At 29.0% G+C, this 22,895-nt stretch overlaps 1 protein-coding gene across 3 annotated transcripts in view; it reads right to left on the minus strand.

Moving 5' to 3' along the window:
• The window catches only part of KdelR (ER lumen protein-retaining receptor), a 90,429-nt gene extending 76,679 nt beyond the window's left edge, over positions 1-13,750 (minus strand). The window contains exon 1 of one of the 3 annotated variants that reach the window (XM_075374831.1): positions 13,570-13,749. In XM_075374831.1, coding sequence (XP_075230946.1) covers positions 13,570-13,660 — 91 coding nt within the window. In that variant the 5' untranslated portion in view covers positions 13,661-13,749. Of the gene's footprint in view, positions 1-13,569 lie in introns of all 3 variants that reach the window. The other 2 variants (XM_075374830.1, XM_075374829.1) reach the window with 2 other exon arrangements.
• Between the last annotated feature and the right edge of the window lie 9,145 nt (positions 13,751-22,895).

The raw sequence follows: 22,895 nt of genomic DNA on the forward strand, positions 1-22,895 counted from the left end.
CTCTTAATCTTTTTATTTGCACATTTTCTTCCTGTTTTATTTTTTTTTTGGTTTGTTAACATTTTCTTCCTCTTTTTATTTATCATCTCTTAATGATTTTATTCTTTCTTTGCAACATTTTCTTCCTGTTTATACTTATCATCTTCTCTTAATTATTTTATTCTTCCCTAGTTGTTAACATTTTCTTTCCCTTCATATTCATCTTCTTGTCGCTTTTTTTTAGATGTATCCTATTTTATCTTTCTTTTTCCTGTATGATTGTTTCTTTTTCATTTTTGATTATTCACCAAATAATTTAATAATAAAAACTGAATATTTTACAATGTAAGGTCGAAATTAACATTTGTAACGAGCATACAGGATTTCACAAAACGGAATAGTTTAACTATTATTTACTTTTATTTATACGGCATACTAGAAACCTGAAACTTTTGTTAATCAGCAACTCACGAAGATCCGAATAATACTGATCTAGTAATATGATATTAAATGGGGCTTTTACTCTAGCCTAATATTTCATGTAAGATTGGTGAATTAATAATTGTATAAATATTTGATGTTAATAAAACCTAATATTTCAGCAATTGTATAACTGTCCACTTTATTAAAGAACTGGAGAACCGTACCTCACTTTCAAATGAAATACGTTTAAATGAAGTGCAGCGAAAAGTGTGTACATATAATTTAATAGGTGTACAAGGAAGTCATGTGTATCCACATCAGATTTTTTAAGTGTCATTTAAGTTTCAGTTTTCTAAACCAAGGAACTAAGGATGGTGAAATAGAATTAAATTTGAATAAAAACTTAATATGTTTTTCTTAATTATTCATACTGAACAACAATCACAATATCCCTATTTGTGTTGATTGTTTTACAATGAAACTGCTAATGATATGTATGATGATGTAGATTAGTATGTGCAGTATAGTAATATGTGAATGACTACATTTAATCGAAAAGAAACAAATTTTATAGCTTTATTTGAAAAATTAAAATAAATTATCGCTGCTGTATACCGGTATATGTTACAAATAATAACATTTATATATTTTACTCAAAACGCATAGCGATAGAATCATTGTAATAAGGATAAAATCAAAACCTAAACCGACAACGGTTGTTAACGTCTATATGCCTACAAGCGCCCATGATGATGATGAGGTAGAGTGTGTATACGAAGAGATTGATGAAGCAATTAAACACGTAAAAGGAGATGAAAATTTAATAATAGTTGGAGATTGGAATGCAAGCATTGGAAAAGGCAAGGAAGGAAATATAGTGGGTGAATACGGGCTGGGCAAAAGGAATGAAAGAGGGGACCGACTTATAGAATTTTGCACGAAGTATAATTTAGTAATTGCCAACACCCAATTTAAAAATCATAATAGAAGAATATACACTTGGAAAAAGCCAGGCGATACTGGAAGGTATCAGATAGATTATATCATGGTTAAGCAAAGATTTAGAAATCAACTCGTTGACTGCAAAACTTACCCTGGAGCAGACATTGATAGCGACCATAATTTGGTGATAATGAAATGTAGATTGGGGTTTAAAAACCTGAAGAAAAGGTGTCAGATGAATCGGTGGAATTTAAAGAAGCTTGAGGAAGAGGAGGTAAAGAAGATTTTTGAGGAGGACATCGCAAGAGGTCTGAGTAAAAAAGATAAGGTAGAAAATGTAGAAGAAGAATGGGAGAATGTTAAAAAGGAAATTCTTAAATCAGCAGAAGCAAACTTAGGCGGAATAAAGAGAACCGGTAGAAAACCTTGGGTTTCAGACGATATATTGCAGCTGATGGATGAACGTAGAAAATATAAGAATGCTAGTGATGAAGAAAGTAAAAGGAACTATCGGAAATTAAGAAATGCTATAAACAGGAAGTGCAAACTGGTGAAAGAAGAGTGGATTAAAGAAAAGTGTTCAGAAGTGGAAAGAGAAATGAACATTGGTAAAATAGACGGAGCATACAGGAAAGTTAAGGAAAATTTTGGGGTACATAAATTAAAATCTAATAATGTGTTAAACAAAGATGGTACACCAATATATATTATGAAAGGTAAAGTCGATAGATGGGTGGAATATATTGAAGAGTTATACGGAGGAAATGAATTAGAAAATGGTGTTATAGAGGAAGAAGAGGAAGTTGAGGAGGATGAAATGGGAGAAACAATACTGAGATCTGAATTTAAGAGAGCATTAAAAGATTTAAATGGCAGAAAGGCTCCTGGAATAGACGGAATACCTGTAGAATTACTGCGCAGTGCAGGTGAGGAAGCAATTGATAGATTATACAAACTGGTGTGTAATATTTATGAAAATGGGGAATTTCCATCAGACTTCAAAAAAAGTGTTATAGTTATGATACCAAAGAAAGCAGGGGCAGATAAATGTGAAGAATACAGAACAATTAGTTTAACTAGTCATGCATCAAAAATCTTAACTAGAATTTTATACAGAAGAATTGAGAGGAGAGTGGAAGAAGTGTTAGGAGAACACCAATTTGGTTTCAGGAAAGGTATAGGGACAAGGGAAGCAATTTTAGGCCTCAGATTAATAGTAGAAGGAAGATTAAAGAAAAACAAACCAACATACTTGGCGTTTATAGACCTAGAAAAGGCTTTCGATAACGTAGACTGGAATAAAATGTTCAGCATTTTAAAAAAATTAGGGTTCAAATACAGAGATAGAAGAACAATTGCTAACATGTACAGGAACCAAACAGCAACAATAACAATTGAAGAACATAAGAAAGAAGCCCTAATAAGAAAGGGAGTCCGACAAGGATGTTCCCTATCTCCGTTACTTTTTAATCTTTACATGGAACTAGCAGTTAATGATGTTAAAGAACAATTTAGATTCGGAGTAACAGTACAAGGTGAAAAGATAAAGATGCTACGATTTGCTGATGATATAGTAATTCTAGCCGAGAGTAAAAAGGATTTAGAAAAAACAATGAACGGCATAGATGAAGTCCTACGCAAGAACTATCGCATGAAAATAAACAAGAACAAAACAAAAGTAATGAAATGTAGTAGAAATAACAAAGATGGACCGCTGAATGTGAAAATAGGAGGAGAAAAGATTATGGAGGTAGAAGAATTTTGTTATTTGGGAAGTAAAATTACTAAAGATGGACGAAGCAGGAGCGATATAAAATGCCGAATAGCACAAGCTAAACGAGCCTTCAGTAAGAAATATAATTTGTTTACATCAAAAATTAATTTAAATGTCAGGAAAAGATTTTTGAAAGTGTATGTTTGGAGTGTCGCTTTATATGGAAGTGAAACTTGGACAATCGGAGTATCTGAGAAGAAAAGATTAGAAGCTTTTGAAATGTGGTGCTATAGGAGAATGTTAAAAATCAGATGGGTGGATAAAGTGACAAATGAAGAGGTATTGCGGCAAATAGATGAAGAAAGAAGCATTTGGAAAAATATAGTTAAAAGAAGAGACAGACTTATAGGCCACATACTAAGGCATCCTGGAATAGTCGCTTTAATATTGGAAGGACAGGTAGAAGGGAAAAATTGTGTAGGCAGGCCATGTTTGGAGTATGTAAAACAAATTGTTGGGGATGTAGGATGTAGAGGGTATACTGAAATGAAACGACTAGCACTAGATAGGGAATCTTGGAGAGCTGCATCAAACCAGTCAAATGACTGAAGACAAAAAAAAAAAAAATATATTTTACAAGTTTATGAAAAATTACTTTTACATCCGCATAATTTTTCATGAAATTACATATGCCCTTTTCAAGATAAGACTGGAAGCATTTGAACACGATAATAATTACATCTGTAATACAAAAAATAAATACGTTATTCTTTTAACTGTTGCAACTTCTACTTGCATTAAACCTTGATGAAATTAAAAACAACATAATCTATAATATAAAAATTTTAATTAACAATTCAGAAAAATCTCTCTGAAATTATGCAGCATTGACTACAAAAGAAAATAAAAAAGTTGAAAATTAATTTTATCACACAAAAAATAATTTAATTTCATGAATAATTTTTTCCCAAGATGGAAAATATTCTCTTACTTACTAGAGGATAGACCAGTGAATTTTTAACTATTTTAAAAAGTAGTTAGCTGTATAAAATGTTAATATATTTTTATTCTAACTACATTTTGGAAAAATACCTTAGCATAGAGTAGAATCGTTAATAAAATCATTTTTATTGCCTTGCTTTAGGTAAGAATGCATGTAATTTTGCCAGGTTTTTTACGAGGTAGATTTTGAAGGTGGAGATAAATATCAATTTTTATGAATATCATTGTTGCAAAAAAAAATTCAACACAAAGTATGGGTACAATGATATTAAACATGCAAACATTGTGATTATTCTGCATCAAAAAGGCTGTAAACCTAATAACAGTTGAACCAACAACAACTTTGTTCATGTCAGTAAAGCTTACATCCATTCATTCAACTTAACCTAATACATCACTAAGTAAAAGGATTAGCCAGGACTGATGTTATACTGTCATATTACAATGTAATTTATCTGTTGGGTTTCATTAAACAACACTGCCTTAGTAATAGGCTAACACAACTGCTGAACAGCAATAGTCTGAAAGTCTAACAGATGAATTACAGCTGTTCTCTACTACCTGCTTTGAGGTAGTAAATTTAAATAAAAATGAAATAAAATTTGAGTTGAGCCTGGGTCATACAGGATCTCGGATGATTGGGGATAATGCCAGCCATTGACCAATCAATGGATTACGCCACAGTACAGAGATTCAAAAACCAGTTAATGAATGACAACATGATTAGCTACGGCAACACATTGTTGCAATCAACGTAACTAACAGAGCATAAAAATTTTATAAACTTCCTACTGATTATATAACACTAAGAGAAATTAAAAACACATCCTTTCATAAAATAACAAATCCAACACAAAAGATAATTAAAAGGGGAAAATTTTATAAAATTATATACTGAAAAAAAAAAATGAATTTAATTCCTCTTTCTGATCTAAAATTTTCTATTTGGGAATTCTAATGTAAATAGATTTTGTTAATAAAATATATAGATACATACTGAACTTACATAAAAGAAAAATTTACTTTTTTTGCAAAAAAAAAAACTAAATTTATAATTATAACAGTCATTTTAACAAAGATAACTTATAGTCCATCTAATAAAATTTCCTAACGTTTAAAATTTGTGGCACATTAATTTTTTGAGCAACTAATGTTGGCTTCCCTTCCAAATAATCTGACATACTTTACATATGTAAAGTGGCAATCTTGCAGAGAGTAGCACCCCCACTTTTCAATTATCTCGATTTCCCCCCCGAGGGGAGAAGATCCTGCCTCGTAGCAGGTCAGGTCGCTACACCAACCCCTCCGTTCCTAGCCAGTAGTGGCTTTAACGGAGGACATCTTCTCGCCCTCAAACTGATCACATTCCACAGCGTTCAGTTCAGGCCTCGTGAGATGCCACCAATGCAGATGCCCCGAGGGACATCTACACCAGTAAATTCACCCCGACAGTAGATTTTAGATTTATGCCTTCCGAAGAAGACAACTGACACCTAAAGCTACCACGTCGCCCTCAGGAACTAAGCTAGAAACCTAACCGCAGAAGATTCACTTTTCAATCAGTGAGACTGGGTTCAAGTCCTGATCAGTCAAGACATTTTTCACAGTCTATAAAATTCATTATCATTTAACTGTTCAGCCTCTTGTTGCTGTATAAATAAATAACAATGCACAATAATATACAAATGGTGCTAAGAAAGTTACAATGGAACAGATCATCATAGACATGTTAGTGCGTGTTTACACAGGTCCCAACTTGCACAGTAACCACTCTATTCACTGTCTCAGTGTCATTTGCTTTTTAAGTGTTAGTGAAAAAGATAATCATGTTGTCGTGGTCGAAAACTGAATACTGGGCAATTCTGCACCACAATTTTTGTTTGTGGATTAAGCATTGGATCTAAACACTGATTGTTTAGAGGATGACTCCTGTGCTGACACAGGATTCTCCTCGTGTAACAATATTTAGATGGTACTGAGAGTTTCAGAGAGGAAATTTTGGCCTTCAGCATGCTCTGAAGTCAGGCCAAATGTCTTCTATAACATTTCTGAGAAAAACATTGCTGCAGTAAAAAAAATGCTTGAGATAGATGTGTGACCTACCCACCAAATAGAGGTGTCTTTAGGCATTAATGCATCATCAGCAATTCTGCTTAATAAGTTTGAAAATGGGAGATCTACCAATGTGAACAGTATTGTAACAGGTTGATGAAACTTGACTGTACTATTATGACTTCCTAATAAAGGCTTACAAAAAAGTGTGGGTGTTCGAAGATAAGGAGATCCCAGTGTCTATTTAAGAATCTAGATCAGTGAAGAAGTGAATGGTGGCTGTATTTTTTTTGTGCGAGAGGCGTTTTAGAGCAAGTTAAGTCGGAAACTCAACAAAAATACAGGTAAGTGCTATACCAAGAAATGCCTGCCTAAATTTGTCAAGGCTCTCACGAAGCTGGGGCTTTAACAACCTGGCGATTCTGAATGAACACAGTTTCTTTATAATCATAACGGTCCAGTGTATCAGCTCCAAAGTTTATTCTGAATACTTGGCCAGACCTACAATAAAATTATTAGAGCAACCTCCTTATAGTGGTGACCTTGCTCCAAGCAACTTCACGCAGATGAAAAACAAACTGAAGGGAGGCAGGCATTTTACAAGCAATGATGACCTATAAAGGCTTACAACGAGTGTTCCCAATCAATATGTTTCAATCAATCAGTAATTGAAACTCTTCAAAACTTTCAATTACAGAACATCTGAAATGTTTTAGAATAATCAATGTATACAGTAAATAATTATGTAACCTGAAGACATGTAATTATTATCTAAGCTATGTGTTTCTGAAAAGAGAACGCGGCTGTGCCGTGTGCAAGGCAATAAGAAAATTGGATACTGTAACATGGATTGTGTTTAATCTGCTATTGCTCAACAAAATTGATGCCGTAATTCTACTTATAATAAAAGTGTAATCAAGGCATAAAACTAAAAACAAATACTGATCCCTGGAAAAAAATTATGACATAAAACAACAGTTAATCTAAGTAACAACCCTACTTAACAACCGTTAAGTAGCTGTAACAAGCCTACTTGTCGCTACATGTCAACCAATTTGGAATTAGTACTATAATAATAAAAACTTCATTCAAATAATAAAATAATTAAACAAGTTATACATGAAGTTACAACAAACTGTTCATATCAAGAATATTAGGTAACTGTTTTACGGTTAACAAAAAAATTCTATTACAGCATTTACCTGTACAGAACAGCATTACGAAGTACAAAATAAAAAATAACTAGTTACATTCCGTAATATGTAGAAAGATATTTTTATCAAATAATAATAATGCAACTATGTAATAATAAGTACAACATATTTTTAACATAAATATGTTAAAAAATATTAAGGTAATCTAAATAGCAGCTACTATTTAAAAATCTTATCAATATAAATGATATTGTTACTGCAAAAAAAAATACAATTGTTGTGGATAAATTAGCAACCATACTATAGTATACACCACTGAAAGATGATGCTTTCTTTTAAATTACAGTAAAACCTCCCATACTCAAACTCCTTGACCTGACTGCTTGTATCCAGAATGGTTAAGAATTGGAAAGTAATCTTGTTTTTATTTTAATTTCCTAGTATTAGTTGAAATTTGATTAGCAGTTATCTTAATTTCATATTGTTGTATAGACAAATGCATGCAATTAATCTATTGGAACAGAGTCTTTTTATCATTTTTCAAATTGTTAAAAACCCAGTTAAATAGTGCATTATATTGTATAAAGCAGTACATGTCCATATAGTTAATTACATTAATTTTGAATAAAAAATTATCGGCAAAATCTTTTCCCTTTTTTTAAGAAACTTAATATTTTTCCACTTACATATTTATAATGTTTACAAAAGTTTTAAGGATTCTCTGTTGTAGAAGCATGAACAGTGGAGTTAACAATGCAGAAAATAAAGAAAATCAGCCACAAAAGACATCATATTGCCTAAAACAAGACTTGAATTATATAAACATTTCTACACCTTTTCTGTATTAAAAATGTATAACTTTCTCCCCAAAGAAATCTCAAAATATAGGAACAAAACTAAACTTAGTGCAAAATTATTCTTCTGGTTATTTGAAGTACATAATAAAGAGAAATTATTATTTGATTAATAAAATGCAATAATTGAAGGAAATTATCATAAAATAAGAAAACAGAAATATATTGACCAATGTAAAGTATGCTGACGGCACAAATTAATTACTTAATTTATAGTTTATTTTTAATTTTGATGGTAACCCCAAACACCGAATATTCTATATGGGATACCTAATTTCTCATATCAACTGTTTTTTTGTTTTTTTTTATGTGGAGTCTATAAGTATACTTATTATGTAAAACAATTTTATTACATATACAATAAAAACCTAAAACACAACATTTTTGTCTATTCTTAATTATACACTATGTTGAGTGAGGGTTCAATTACTTTAGAAATCTTGCGATTACTGGTCTAGTTTTCAGTTTCATAAATGTATTATTGCCTTCACTACAGCCAATGCACTGTTGGTATGCTAAATAAACTATGAAGACAATAAAAAGAAATGGTTATCATGGGAAATAAATAACAGGTATGTGCAGATAAATAATGGAAAAAATTAATCAATGGTGGTGGTTAGGATTATTCAATTGTAGGTTAAACATTACACATAAAGTAATTTAAATTGCTATGTAAATGTTATAATAAAAAACATGTCCAGAAAATGCTATCTACAATTTATATCTTAAGTATTTAGCCCAAAATGGTCAAAAATTTAACAATAAGTGTTTACTCAGAATAAGTCACTGTAGATTAATCAATTTTTCTAATTTTTGTATGATTTTATTTAGAGAAACGGTTTAAACACAAATGTTATTTTTTTGGAGTGCAACTATTGTATGAATATATACCCAAAAGCAAGAATAAGTATTTTACAGTAAAAAAAATACAAGAAATAACCTTTTTTTTGTACAACTCTTTCAAACTAGAAAATGCTAAGAGCTGAACTTATTTTTACTTCCCTGACATCATAGCTCTAGATCTATGCTGCAAAAAGGAAAGTATGGTAATCAGTCAAAAAATGGTGTATGGGTTTTTTCTATTTTGGCCTTTTCGTTTCATAACCCAGGACCCCCAGAAAACAAAAAAAAAGGAAGGTAATGTTCATATGTACATGTGTTGATATGTTTAAAACTTGATAACTTTTGACTGGATGAACAGATTTTGATGAATTTTGTACAGAAACTCTTATATGGGGCAATTTGTTGGTAAATTTTGGGGCCAATATCTGCAGAGGATGGGTTAGATAGTTTTTTTGAGGTATTTTCTCAAAATTTTGCATACATAACCCCACTTTATATTAAGCTCAGTACATGAATACATGCTCCCTTCCCTGAAAATCAGTAAAGCTATTTTTTTATTTATTGTATAATTTTTAACCAAATTTTTTTAATGTTTTCCAAGGCAAAGTAGCAGTGCATACAATCCCCAAAAAAATACTTTGGGGGCGATGTTGGAGGTGGGGGGAGCTGAACAAAGTTTAAAAATATTGAATTTTCCACAACGTTTTTGGTTTATTTAATTACAATAAAATTTAATCATAATTCACCCCCAAAAAAAATCTTAGGCAACTTTTTAATGGTTATATGTTTTGTAATTGAATTTTCTAGTTTCTTTTATTTAAGAAAGTAAATGTAAAAAAAAAAATTCTTGGAAAAATTATTTTTCCACTATAAAAAAATACATAACCAATGCTAAGAAAATATTACAACTCTGTTGTGTCACCTTTTTTTAAATTATGTAAGCAACGTTAACAAATCATTACTGAAGATGCTCCTCTGTATGAAATAAAGAAAAAATCTATACAATTGCAGTCAATGCAAACACTGCACCAATGCAATGGATAAATTTATTAATGTCTGTGATATGGGTATTTCAGTTATATTAATTTTAAATGTTCTTTTATTTAAATTGCTAATTTAAGATCTAAACTCTTTATTTACAGAACCATTTCATTCTTTTTTTTATCTACTTCATTGATTTAGTGTGGTTATATCATGATATACATTAGTGCAGCGATTTCCAAACTGTGCAACCAAGCAGTGTGAAATATTGTAAAGGCTTCATAATTAATTGAACAAAGACATCTATAATTATTAATTTAATGTTAATAAAGTAAAAAAATAATGAAGTTACATGAGTTTTATTTATTTTTATCTCTTACTTACGAGTAGTCATACATTTACTTAGGGTAGGGTACGGCGCCATGGAAAAATTTTAATTGAAAAAAGGCCCTGCAACTTAGTGTATGCATTAGTGTAACCACTGCATTAGCATATGCATTTTACTTACTTTTATTACATTATTTTACAATTTTTTTTTCATATATGTGCTAACAAAAATTTTACTTATTTATTGACTGTTGAGAGAAAGAATCTACAACATATCTCATTTTTAATATATTTACTTTTTTAATTAGTCATTTTTTTCATAATTTTTTTATTTATTTGTTAATTATTTTATCATTTATACTAATGTTTTTAATTATTTTAAGTACAGATTTAATCTAATTACATTTTATTTTCAAATATTATTTATCAGTGAACCTTTTTTGTATTTTAAGTTAATATTTATTTATCTTGTTTATTTGAACATTATAAGGAGCATTTGACAAAGTTCCTGCCAAACTTTATATGAGTATTCTTTTGATTAAAATAATGAAAAGTTATAAAATAATGCTATTCTGAAATTGATAGGATGCAACTAATGAGGGCAAAATTTTCTCAATATCCTTGACCCGCGAACAATATCATAAACTCACTTTAAAGTCATTGATGAAACTGAATTTTTTTTCTTCAAAAAAGATCAGATATATATATATTTATATTTACATTATTAAAGTAGAGATATATATTATAAACTAATGATTATGTTATTAACTTAATTTTACATGGATTAAATAAAGCAATTTATTTACATTACTGTTTTAAACTTTCTACTAGTAATCTAAGATTTTAAAATGTGATTTCATACATGATTTTGCAAAACACTTAATAATTCATTTCACACTATAATCCCAAAATCTGTAACGCAAATAGATTTTGCAGTACATGTTAAAATTAATGGTGCTGTTTTACATAATAAAAATGAAAGATAAGATAATTTAGGGAAGGTTAAATTATTACTTAAAATCAATGAAATAATACAAATTTAATAAATAAAATCTCATACACCCTAATCACAAGTATGATTTTAAAAATTAAAAAATTACGATTATATCACAATGGGTACATAATTACTCTGTGCAAAAGAAAAAGAAACTGGAATTATTCCAGCTGGATCAAGAGAAATCATGATAAAAACTTGATCAGAGCAGCAAACAAAATGCAGTTATAAGATGTAACGAAAGTACACACTAATTATTAAAAATATAAATTCATGAAGCAGTGCTGACATAAATACATAAAAAATAACAATATAATTAACAATTCAGGTGTTGAATGAAAATTATTTGAGCACATTTCTGTACAGGTTTAACAAAACAGAAAATTCTGGATTTTCCTAAAATTTTTAATTATAATTTTTTTTAAATTCATTGACAGAGTAATGCTGTTTTTGAAATGAACATCTTTTAACAGTATTTTAAATAAATTTATGGGAAGATTTTTAGAAAAATATTTCAGTAATTTATTGTATATTTCAGTAGCCCTTTCTTGCAAGCTTAATTATTATGTCCCAAGTTCTGATTACAAAAATACAAAATTGCAAACAATGTTAGAATAGCAAAGAACTAACAAAAAAACATTTATCTTACTCTACATTTTAAAAGATAATACTACATACATAGAAAAATAATTATAATTATCTTGAAGCCACTTTACCTTTTAATAAATGATTAAATTGAAACAAACTCTAGTCACTTATATAAAGGAGGATAATAATAATTGCATTATATTACAACCTGTTTTAGGCTTAATTAATGCAATATCAACACAAACATATGAACGATAGCAGTACATTATGTGCTAAACAAAATACATGTGTAATTTTATAGTAAAAACCTTGAAAAAACCAGCCAATTCTTTGAGCTATATCCCCAAAATCAAAGTAAAACTAAAAAAAAAAAAAATTAATTAAAAATGTATTCTATAAAGAAAGCAATGTCTGTTTTATCTGCACTTCAATGTCATGAGTCTTTTTTTTTTAAGAGCTTAGAAGACATCTTCATCATAGAGTATCAAGCTTACACCAGAAAACTGATAATCAGGAAGAAGGAATAGGCAGTAGGTGGTGCAAAAAGGCAAAACTGATTGCAATAGTGTGTCATCTTGTTAGGACTAACACACTAAATGTATTTTATTTAAAAGAAAGTCTAACAATTAGAATACAATAACAACATAAACTGATAAACATAAAAGTGTATTAACCTACTATACAATTTCATTAAGTTTTAAATTTACATCATGGAGCTTTGAGCAAGTTTATGGCATGGGTAATTTTGATTAGAATTACCTTTAATTAGTTTTGTGTAGTCTCCACTCAATCAAATATGCATACATACTAGGGATTCTTACACGAACACCCATTAACTGATGCACAGTACTAAAATAAAAAAAATTTATGTTAACATAGCCACCAAATTAAAAAAACATGTTACCCCAACTGACATCTTCCTCTAACAAACCAGAAGCAATTATCTATATAATAAATCAAATGTACAGAAAATTACACTGCAGAAAGAATTCGTGCAGAAACAGATAATCTAGTATCTTTGAAAAATTTAATAAAATAAACATTGAAGCAGAAAAATTAAGAGAACAGAAAATAGATTAATCAAAATAATTTCCTACAAATTATATAAAGCTAATCAACAAAATATACTTTTAGTTATTACTGTTAAGTTAAAACAAATAATCAGAAATTAATTCATGCAGCTGTTACGGTTAACTGTTTAACTAAATTTCTATAGAATGAATACTAATATTCTGAACAAGATACATCATTCATTTCAGTTACCACAAATTTTAAAATAAATCACATCTGAAACTAAACTTGTCCATAGGCCCAAAAACACAAAAAAGAAGATGGAAGGAGAGGAAATATTTATTTCTTGAATAACAATCCTGTACAATAAAAAATATAATTTTACTAATTTATCACTACATTTTCACACAGTTCCAATACTTGAAATCTATATTAATAAACAAATATCAATAATCACAAAAATACGGAGGATGTTATTGTTTGTTAGAAGGTTAGGCCAGGCAACATGACACGAAACTGAATTTGATATCAACTTTAACAACAATTAAAGTACTCGAGAAAGCCCACTGTAAGAAAATTAACACACTGGGAAAAGAAAATGATAATTTTTATTTATGTGACTGGAATTTAGCGAATTAAAAAACCAGCCAACGTTGCAAATGAACCGGCTCATTATGTACGTGTAAATAAATGATAACTAATTACCTGAACAAGACCTCGTTCTCCATATTTTTACTAACAAAATTAAAATTGCTAGAACATGAGATAAATCTCCAACTAGCCGAAATATATTCATTATAGCAATAAAAAAGTAATATATTTACACGAACTTCACGTACACAACAATGACGTGGCTTCACACAACTGAACGCTAGATGGCAGCATCATTAGGAGGATAAATGACAGCCAAAGAGCATGTAGGTGGAAACGAGTTACATAGATGATTAAATCTGGCTATCATTATTAATTTATTAAGCATGAACAAACCTAGAAATGAAAAACACAAACTTATTAAAGTCTATAAGAAATTATTAAAAACACAAAATTATTAGTCTACATTTTCCTCATATATTCGCTGAATGCAAATCACTCCATTTCTGAGGAAGAAAAACTGCTATAACGGTGGTAAATATTATGCAGAATTTTTAACAAATTCATAATTTTGGTTTTTACATTGTGAAAGGGATCTTTGTACATTAAAACAGATAGTCATGAAAAAACAGGAGTCTGGGGGTAGTAGAATTTTACATCTGTGCTTCAGGATTGCTCACAACTTTAATTACTTACCGTTTTAGCAGTTAAATCTTTTTCCCCTAAAAAAGGGGATTTACAGATCTATTTATTAAGTAATAAGAATTATCTGTGGTTACTAAATTGATTTGTTTGCTAATGTAAGTTTGAAAATAATGGTAATTTAAAATAACCGCCCAATCATAATTTTTTTTTTCTGGGCTCACAACGAAGTGTCTTCAGGGCTCGGACACGATATTTATGCAGTAAATATATAATTTTAAAAATGAAATTAAAAACTAAACCCCAGTAATATAAAAACACAGCATAAATCGAAAGCGCCTATGCTAAAAGCGAAATAAAACCACAATGAAATATTACATTAATAATCTATATTAAAACAATAAAATTATCATCGCCATACATAACTGAAACACTATAATAAAAATCAAATACTTGAATATAAACGAACGGCTCTAAGAAATCGTAAAACATTCGATAACTTCGTTTCATTGTTTCCTAACATATTTCGTAAAGTACACCCTAGTTTCCAATCCCGGATAACTAACACAATCCACAAGGATGTAGTATACACATCCTTAGTTAACTGGCAGTCCCAGCGAACACAAACGGGTGTATCGGTCTTTCTCATAAGTGAGCTTGGTGTGCCCTATTCGCAAACGGCAAATTCCTTCTATCGAAAGTTACTCCTGCATGAGGAGTTCCACGGCGACAGTGTTTTTATCAGAACGAAATTTATTGTTGGTGGTAGCATCCTATTTACTTTGCCACTTATCATGGACCTCTCTCCTCAATAAACTGACAAGATCATCAGAAACCACACGGTTAATGAAAGGAGGCTGAAAACAAGTCTCTTTGCCGCACTCCCAGTGTGCTCATTGCCTGAAATTCCAATATGTCTGGGAATCTAGCAGAAGCTCACAGTTGTATTATGTTGAGTCATCTGAGAAATAACACACTAAATCTCAGGCAACAGGGTATCTGGAGTAAATGTCACTCTAACACACCAGTTTGGACTAGTGGTGAACGTGTAAATCAGCTGATTTGGAAGTTGAGTACATGTCACTAATCGCTTGTAAGGCACGCATGGAAACTGAATAGACAACAAGTATGTGTTGAAAAGTTGGGCTAATTACATTTAAAACCTTATTAATAACATAATGTAAAGAAAAACAAAGATTCCTCAGATAATAAGCTACTACAGGAACATTTATTGATAAAAATAATTAAGCGACTAAATACATCTAGTAAAGATGATAACTTTTAATTAATTACAATATCTAATACCAAATTTAAGACGATCATTAAGCTGAATAAAAAAAAAACCCCAATTTTATAATAAAAATTTGTACTCTATAACAATTTTGTGATATTAAATAATAGAATGATAATGGTAAGGGCAAAGAAATGTATCTGCAATTTTTTCTCGGTTTTGACATGTCATAGATTTTCTTTATCAACTAACTATTTTTATCAATTTTTCAAACATGGATACCACTAATATATTAATAAATTATTAAAAAGTGAAAATCCACCTTACCAGTGAATTAAATGTGTTCTAGATCTTTCAGTCCTTAGACCATTATCAGGAGAATAAAATAATATTATAAAATAAAGTCAAAAAATTTAAATGATTAAGTAGTCAGGACTCTTTGCTAGTTATCAGTATACTTACTGAATTGAAATGTAAATTGTAATCTGGTGGAATAGATTGAAATGAAAACAAAAGGTCATCAGAAAATGCAAGGCAAATAAGTTTGATGTTGGAACCAATCTTAATGGTTGACATGCACTCTTTAGTCCATTCTCTCATGACCTTTTCCAGGACACAATTAAATAGTAAACAGGAGTCTATACCCCTGTCAAAGTCCCGATTTTATTTTGAATGGTTTGGAAAGTTCACTTCTAAATTTCACTTTGGAAATTGTTTTTAACAGTTGGTCCAATTAGATTTTAAGAAGGGATTCTTGATGGATGCAGTCATACACCTTCTTGATTTCTACAAAGATGATAGGTTGACCAGTAGTTTTCCTCTCATTCAATAATGCTTCATTATCCATTTCAAACTGATGATTTGATCTGGACAACTTCTTCCTGGTTTAAATCCTTCTTGGCATTCCCAAAGTTCTTCATCGAGTTGGTTTTGCATGTAGGTAAAGAGAATTTTAGAGAAAATCTTATGTGACATCTAAAAAGGAGATTCCTCTTAAGTTGTTCATGTTAGTCTTAACTTCTTTTTGTGTAAGGGATGGATGATTGCAGTATTCCATTCTTCTGGGAATATCTTTGTATTCCAGAAATACAAAGGATATTTTATAATATTAATAATACAAATTTTTTATTATTTATATCAAAAAATAATTTGGATTACACATTTTTTTGTTTAATGAACAAACACAGTCCCATTTAGAATTCTTGTGTGCAATTCTTCTGCGGTATCTACAGAGGTGTTGTATGCAAGTTGGCCCCATAAGAAAAAGTAAAGAGGATTGAGATCGGGAGACCTTGCAGGCCATGCTACTGGGCCTCTGCAACCAATCCATATGTCTGGATATACTTCATTTAAGTGATTTTGAACTTTTAATCTGTAATGAGCTGGAGCCTTATCAGCACAAACCACATTTTTTTTGTGTCTATTTAGTGGCAAATCTTTGAGTAAAAGTGGAAGATCAGCCATCAAGAAATGTAAATATCTTTTCATACTATTGAGCATTTCAGGTAAAAAACAAATAAGTGATCGATCACCCCAAATACCAGCCCATACATTCAGAGAAAACTGATATTGATGGTTCTCTGAAACTGCATGAGGGTTTTCAATTGACCACATGCGCGTGTTAAGAATGGCCACTCTTGTTAATTTGGCTTCATTGATAAAGAAAATATCATTAAAACAATTTGTGTTACTTCAATTTCAGATAAGCCATTGGCATAGCCAAACATGGTGAGAATAATATCAAGGTAAAATAGCTTGTACATGTTTTTAGACATAGGCATGGAGTTGCTGCTCATGAATAACCTTCAAAACTGTTGCACTACTACCATTGAACTCCAAGGCTAGCTCTCTAGTTATTTTTTCGGGATGGTTAAATATTTCATCTAATACAACCTCCATGAATTCAGGTGTATATATTAAATATTGTCTTGATTTACCATGTTTTTCCGGTTTTAAGTTTTCTGTATCTCTGAGCCATCTATGAATGGATGAAAACATTATGTGTGAAGGTAACACTCGATCGGGAAAGTGTTCCTGATACAGCTCTCGCTGCAAGGATATTGCAACGTACAAGACCGTATATTAAATGCATATCAGCATTTCTAAGTCAGTATAAATATGATTCATACTACCTGCCATGGTGAATAAGATAATGGTAAAAAAAAATAATTACTCGTACAGTACAAATCAATGTATTCAGTTGACCAATGGCAAAAGACAAACTGGGTATTAGTTTTTATTTATTTACAACATTGACTTGTTAATTATAACATCTGTTTTAATGCAAACTATTTTTCAATATTAATATTATTAATTATATTGTAATATTTTCAATATGATTAAATTATTACAATTTATTACATAATATAAATAAAATTATTCTGGTTGAGATCATTATTTAATTTTATTTGGGAGGAAATGAAAACTGGTTCTTTAATCTAGATGTTAAACTCTTAAATATTTTTTTGTAATATCATAAAATTTAAATAAATCAGTGGTTGGAGAGATATTAACAATTAAAAAGTTTACATAGCCATCATTTTGAAATGGACTGAGATATCAGGTACATTATTTTTATACAAGTAAACCTAGTAATATACAAGATTTCAGCTCGATATGATTAATCATTCCTGAAAAATAAATTTTCATGTTAAACATTCATAATGGCAAATGGCAGGTAAACTGTTTCCTAAGATATGCTTATATAACGTTTCTTCTTTATTTCGATTTAGGGGACCATCACCTGAATTCTTGGAATGTTTTTTATATACACTGTATATGAGTTTTCTTCTTTTTTTTGGGAACACAGGTCTATCTTATGAGAAATTCGCAGATTATTTATACTCGTTCTGTTGGCATAATTGAGGGATATTAGATTTTCTTATAAATTAATATTATACTTAGTTATCCTGAAAAATTATACTACATGAAACTATAATGTTAGTGAGGAATTGTACCATATAATTTTTGTTTGTCATCATAATGGGTTTAGTTTGTCACTTTAGGGTACAGTTTTTGACAAATATTCAGCCTTCAGATTGTGGTGTAACATTTGCCCATTTATAAGAGATTATGAAAAAATGTATTTTATTCTACTGTAAATGTCTTACTCAGAAGTGACACATTGAAGTGGTACATTCATTTATTATAAATGAATAATGATGATTTTTTCGCGATCTGAATGGAAAAATAATTTGTTTTAATCAAAACTATAACTTTTAATATGCTGTATACTGTATTTAATGGTAGTTCTATTGACAGATCCTTAATAAAAAAAACATAAATGATTCATATGGATACAATGTAAGATTTTTTTGTGATCTGACAGTGCTGCAGTCTCCTTGCCATTCAGAAAACAATTTATCATTTTACGTTGTTTTCATCTGACATCCACGTATTTTTAGGAAATATTTCATTCAGTTTTCAATTTATTTTTTGTGTTATTTTAAGTTTCTGTTAAAATATATTATTAATTAGGTGTTACATTAGATTTTTGTTATGCAAATATTTAGTTACTACGTTAATGTTTTGTTTATTAAATAATTTTATTTTGATTTAGAATATCAACCCAATTATATTGTATATGATGCATCATATTAAATAATTAAAATTATGACAACTTACCCTATATAAACAAACACTAAAAGATTATGTGTATTCAAATATAATGTGTTGGTTGTGTAAGGTATGTCTTTTATAAACAGAATGATAGCAATGGGAAGTGAGTAAGAGGAAATGGAAGTAATTTTATAATGCCATGATTGATATATGTAACATTTAACTATAATTAATTACAATAAAATGTTACAAATTTTATTTTCAAATTTAACGTAATATTGTTATAAAGTTCATAAAGAAGTTGTGTTTAAATTGTAAGCAAAGAAAACTGTGAAAAATATTTAACTGCTATTTGAATTTTAACATTGCTCTTCTTTCTCTTTTAAAAAGATAAATTTTCTTTTTTCTTTTAATAATATTATAAAAATATTTTCATAAACATGGATATATATATATTTTAATATAAACTTAGCAAATAAGCATAATCTATAAAAAATTATTATACTTAATATAGTTATAATTTTTTTTTAAAATGGTAAAAGTATTTAGAATAATTACAACAATTTTAAATGTGCATTATAATGTTATAATACATAAATTTCTTTCTTGCTAAATACAGGAAACAACATTTAAAAAATTATTTATATTTAGTCTATTAAAGGCCTTTCCATAATCACAACACTTGTTTAACAATATATTTAAGCATTAAATTAAATATAATTTTTAAAAATAAAGAATAAAAAATTAACCCTTTCAATGCACTGATATTCCAAAATGCCATATCCCGACAGAAAGAAAATGTACATAAAATTTAGCCAAGTTACACACTTCCACCAAAAATAACATACTGATTTTAATAATATCGAAATACACTAATATTATTTCATTAAATTAATGCCACAGTAATTAAAATACACTTCATTATGTTTCTTAAATTTTTGTATATTGCAAAGCTTCATAAGACTTACTGTAAAATGAATAAATCGATCCATAAATAGAATATGCCTGCCAAATCACATCGTAGATACTGTGATCTTACTTTTTTTTTGTATGAGAAAATGCAAAATCTGAAGAAGCTAAGCTAGGGAAGGAAGAATAAAAAATAAGAGTAAAATATGGAAGGTGAAAAGGATGATAAACCAAAAGAGAAAAAAATGAGCTAAAAAATTCTACTTCAAAGTGACTCTTCACAAGTAATGTGAACCTAACCTACCAATCCTCTGGACATTTTTAGAGCCCTAGGATATCTGACATGTAGTGCTATCACACTATATCCTAGTAAAGAATCAACTACTCTGTATGTGTTGCGGTGATGGTTTACACAATTTCTATGGATTATTCAAGGAATGAAGGATAATGAAAGTAAAAGGGTAGAGGAAGGAAATAATCGATTCACAGATAGTCTGCTTCATATCTGTTTGGTTTACCGGCTTGCCAAAGATCAGAGTGACATTTCTACTGGAAGCAGCATATTAAATGATTCTGAGAGGAACAACTTAAATGTATGTTACAATCTACTTTTGCTTTAGAAATTAAAGAAATATATAGAATACAATATCTTCAAGGAATAAACCCCACCAACCAAATTGTATGGTGTATGGAAATATCTAACTGATTTATAACCATTCAGTCCTTCTCACACGGGAGTTATTGTAAAACATAAAAATTTATTTCTTATTTTTTTTTTTGGTCTATCATCATCCTATTTATAAGATTTTGAATTTTTAAATCCATGACACATTAGATTTAGCAAATATTTAATAGGTTTTAAGTTAACTACAGTACATTTTAAGATGAAGTTGTAAATTTTAAAATGAAGTAGTTATTAACCTCATACTGAGCTAGTTTTTGTTCTTAATCAATACCTAAATTTCTAGAAATTTGGATATTTAATAAATCTTTGAAGAAGCTTGATTTAAAGCAAAAACTAGTTTAGGCTCAGGTAAAGTCTTTATAACGTTTATCATTAATGTGTAGTACAGTCAATCTAAAATCGTGTTATACAAAATCTTATCACTATTTTTGGCTACTTAAAAAGTATACAACACACTGCATCAAAGAAGACTGAACACTCAAATTTTGGATATTCAGTCTGAGATGCATATTTAAGACTGGTTATCATCACTCTAAAACTTTTCTGTACTTATTAATATTGGATAATCTAGAATGGTATTAGTCAAATGCACTTTTATGACAAATGGTATGATATAATATTGTACAAGTCTAAAATAATTTTTTTTTCTCCCAATATATTTCCTTTTAATAAATAAATTTCATAAAAACTTAAGTTTTAACATTATCTTACATATTTTAACTAATACTCAATTATATATTAAAAAGTAAATGGTTGTTACATGCTCACTAGGCAAGTTATAACACATACATCAACTATTACAAAAGCTGTTTTTGATGCTGTAGGAGTCATGCATGCATGCATGATTTCACCTAAAAAGCGTATATAATTATTTTTAATCACATTTTAGTATCTGTTTTATCAGTACATCTGGTCATTGTCATTTAATTAATGGTACTGTTTTAACATTGGGTCAACTTTGTATATGTTCCCTTACAAAAAAATTTCAATATTATACAAATAAAATCAATAATTTATATCGGTTGACCGATATGAAAACCTGATGTACATCCAATGAGGTTTGAAAGATGGTTATTTCTGCCATCTATTTTGAATCATATACAGATGTTTTCATTAATTTGTCTGATACAATTTCAAATGAAAAGTTGGTTCAGTGAATGATTCTTCTATGCTAACATATGTAATCACTATCACATTGTACTATGTAACAATCTGTCTAAGACAAACTACCCAATCCAAGTACGGCTACTGTTAAAAAAAAGTTTAATAAACTTATTGTGAAAGAATTTCAATGTAATATTTAAAAATTTTTCATAACGTATTTCTTGGTGCTCATTCTATAATCTAAAAACAGTACAAAAATTCTGTAACCTCTGCTCCTATTGTTGTTATTAAATACACACGTTGGAAATAAAAATATATGAGAACTTACTGTCCTTGTAAAATGCTTAATTCATAGAAGTTTATAAGAATGAAGTTTTTTCTTTTCTTTTACATTATTTTATATTTTGGAATATCATGATTTAGTTCTTAAAAAAAAAAACTTTCAAAACATCTCACTCTTTATTTTTAATATCACAATAAACACAATGTTGAGTTATTAAGATGAAATAAGAGTTGAGTGACTAATATGAAAACATTTTCATATTAGTGTTGAGGGTTAAAAATACAAACAACAATTTCAAAATAGATATAAAAATCATAAATACAAAAAATCAGTGTATGCAAAAATCATAATTTTTTGCATAATGACAATAACAGTTTTATAAAAGCACATACATAACACATGAAAAAATAAGAATTAAAAAAATAAATAATTTTTTTTTAATTTGCATAAATTTTTAATCTGTGAATGTGAAAATAATCTTTTTTTTATTAAAGATAAGTCTTTTTAAATTAAAAATTAGTCTAAATCATTCTTACTACAAGTAATTGTTTATATAAATATTACAGTAATGACTATTATTATTATCATCATCATTCAGCTAAAATGCTGATTTTCAACACCTGGTTAAGCAGAAAAATTAACTTTATTAACGAGAATGCTAGACTTCAAAAGTTGTTTACTATTGAATTGTTTTTAATATTAAAATTGATTGTTTTAACAAATTAACAAATGAATATCTAATTTTGATCATACATAGTAATATATTATACAAATTACATCGCTGTCTGTAGGTGTGATACCCTAAAAATAAAAAAAAAGTACTGCCCCAGTATTCTATAATAATGTTTAAGATTAAATGTTGAAGAATATATTAAAAATTGGTGGATTATGATATGTATACTTCTTATACTATGAATTTATTTAAAAAATGAATGTATCAATTTAAATAATTATTAAAAACAACACACATATTAACATTTAAACGCAATATTAGTAACTTCAACATTCAATAGTGAAGATTTTATCTT

Source organism: Lycorma delicatula, chromosome 9 (assembly GCF_047948215.1).
Source record: "Lycorma delicatula isolate Av1 chromosome 9, ASM4794821v1, whole genome shotgun sequence".
NCBI classification, from domain to species: Eukaryota; Metazoa; Arthropoda; class Insecta; order Hemiptera; family Fulgoridae; genus Lycorma; species Lycorma delicatula.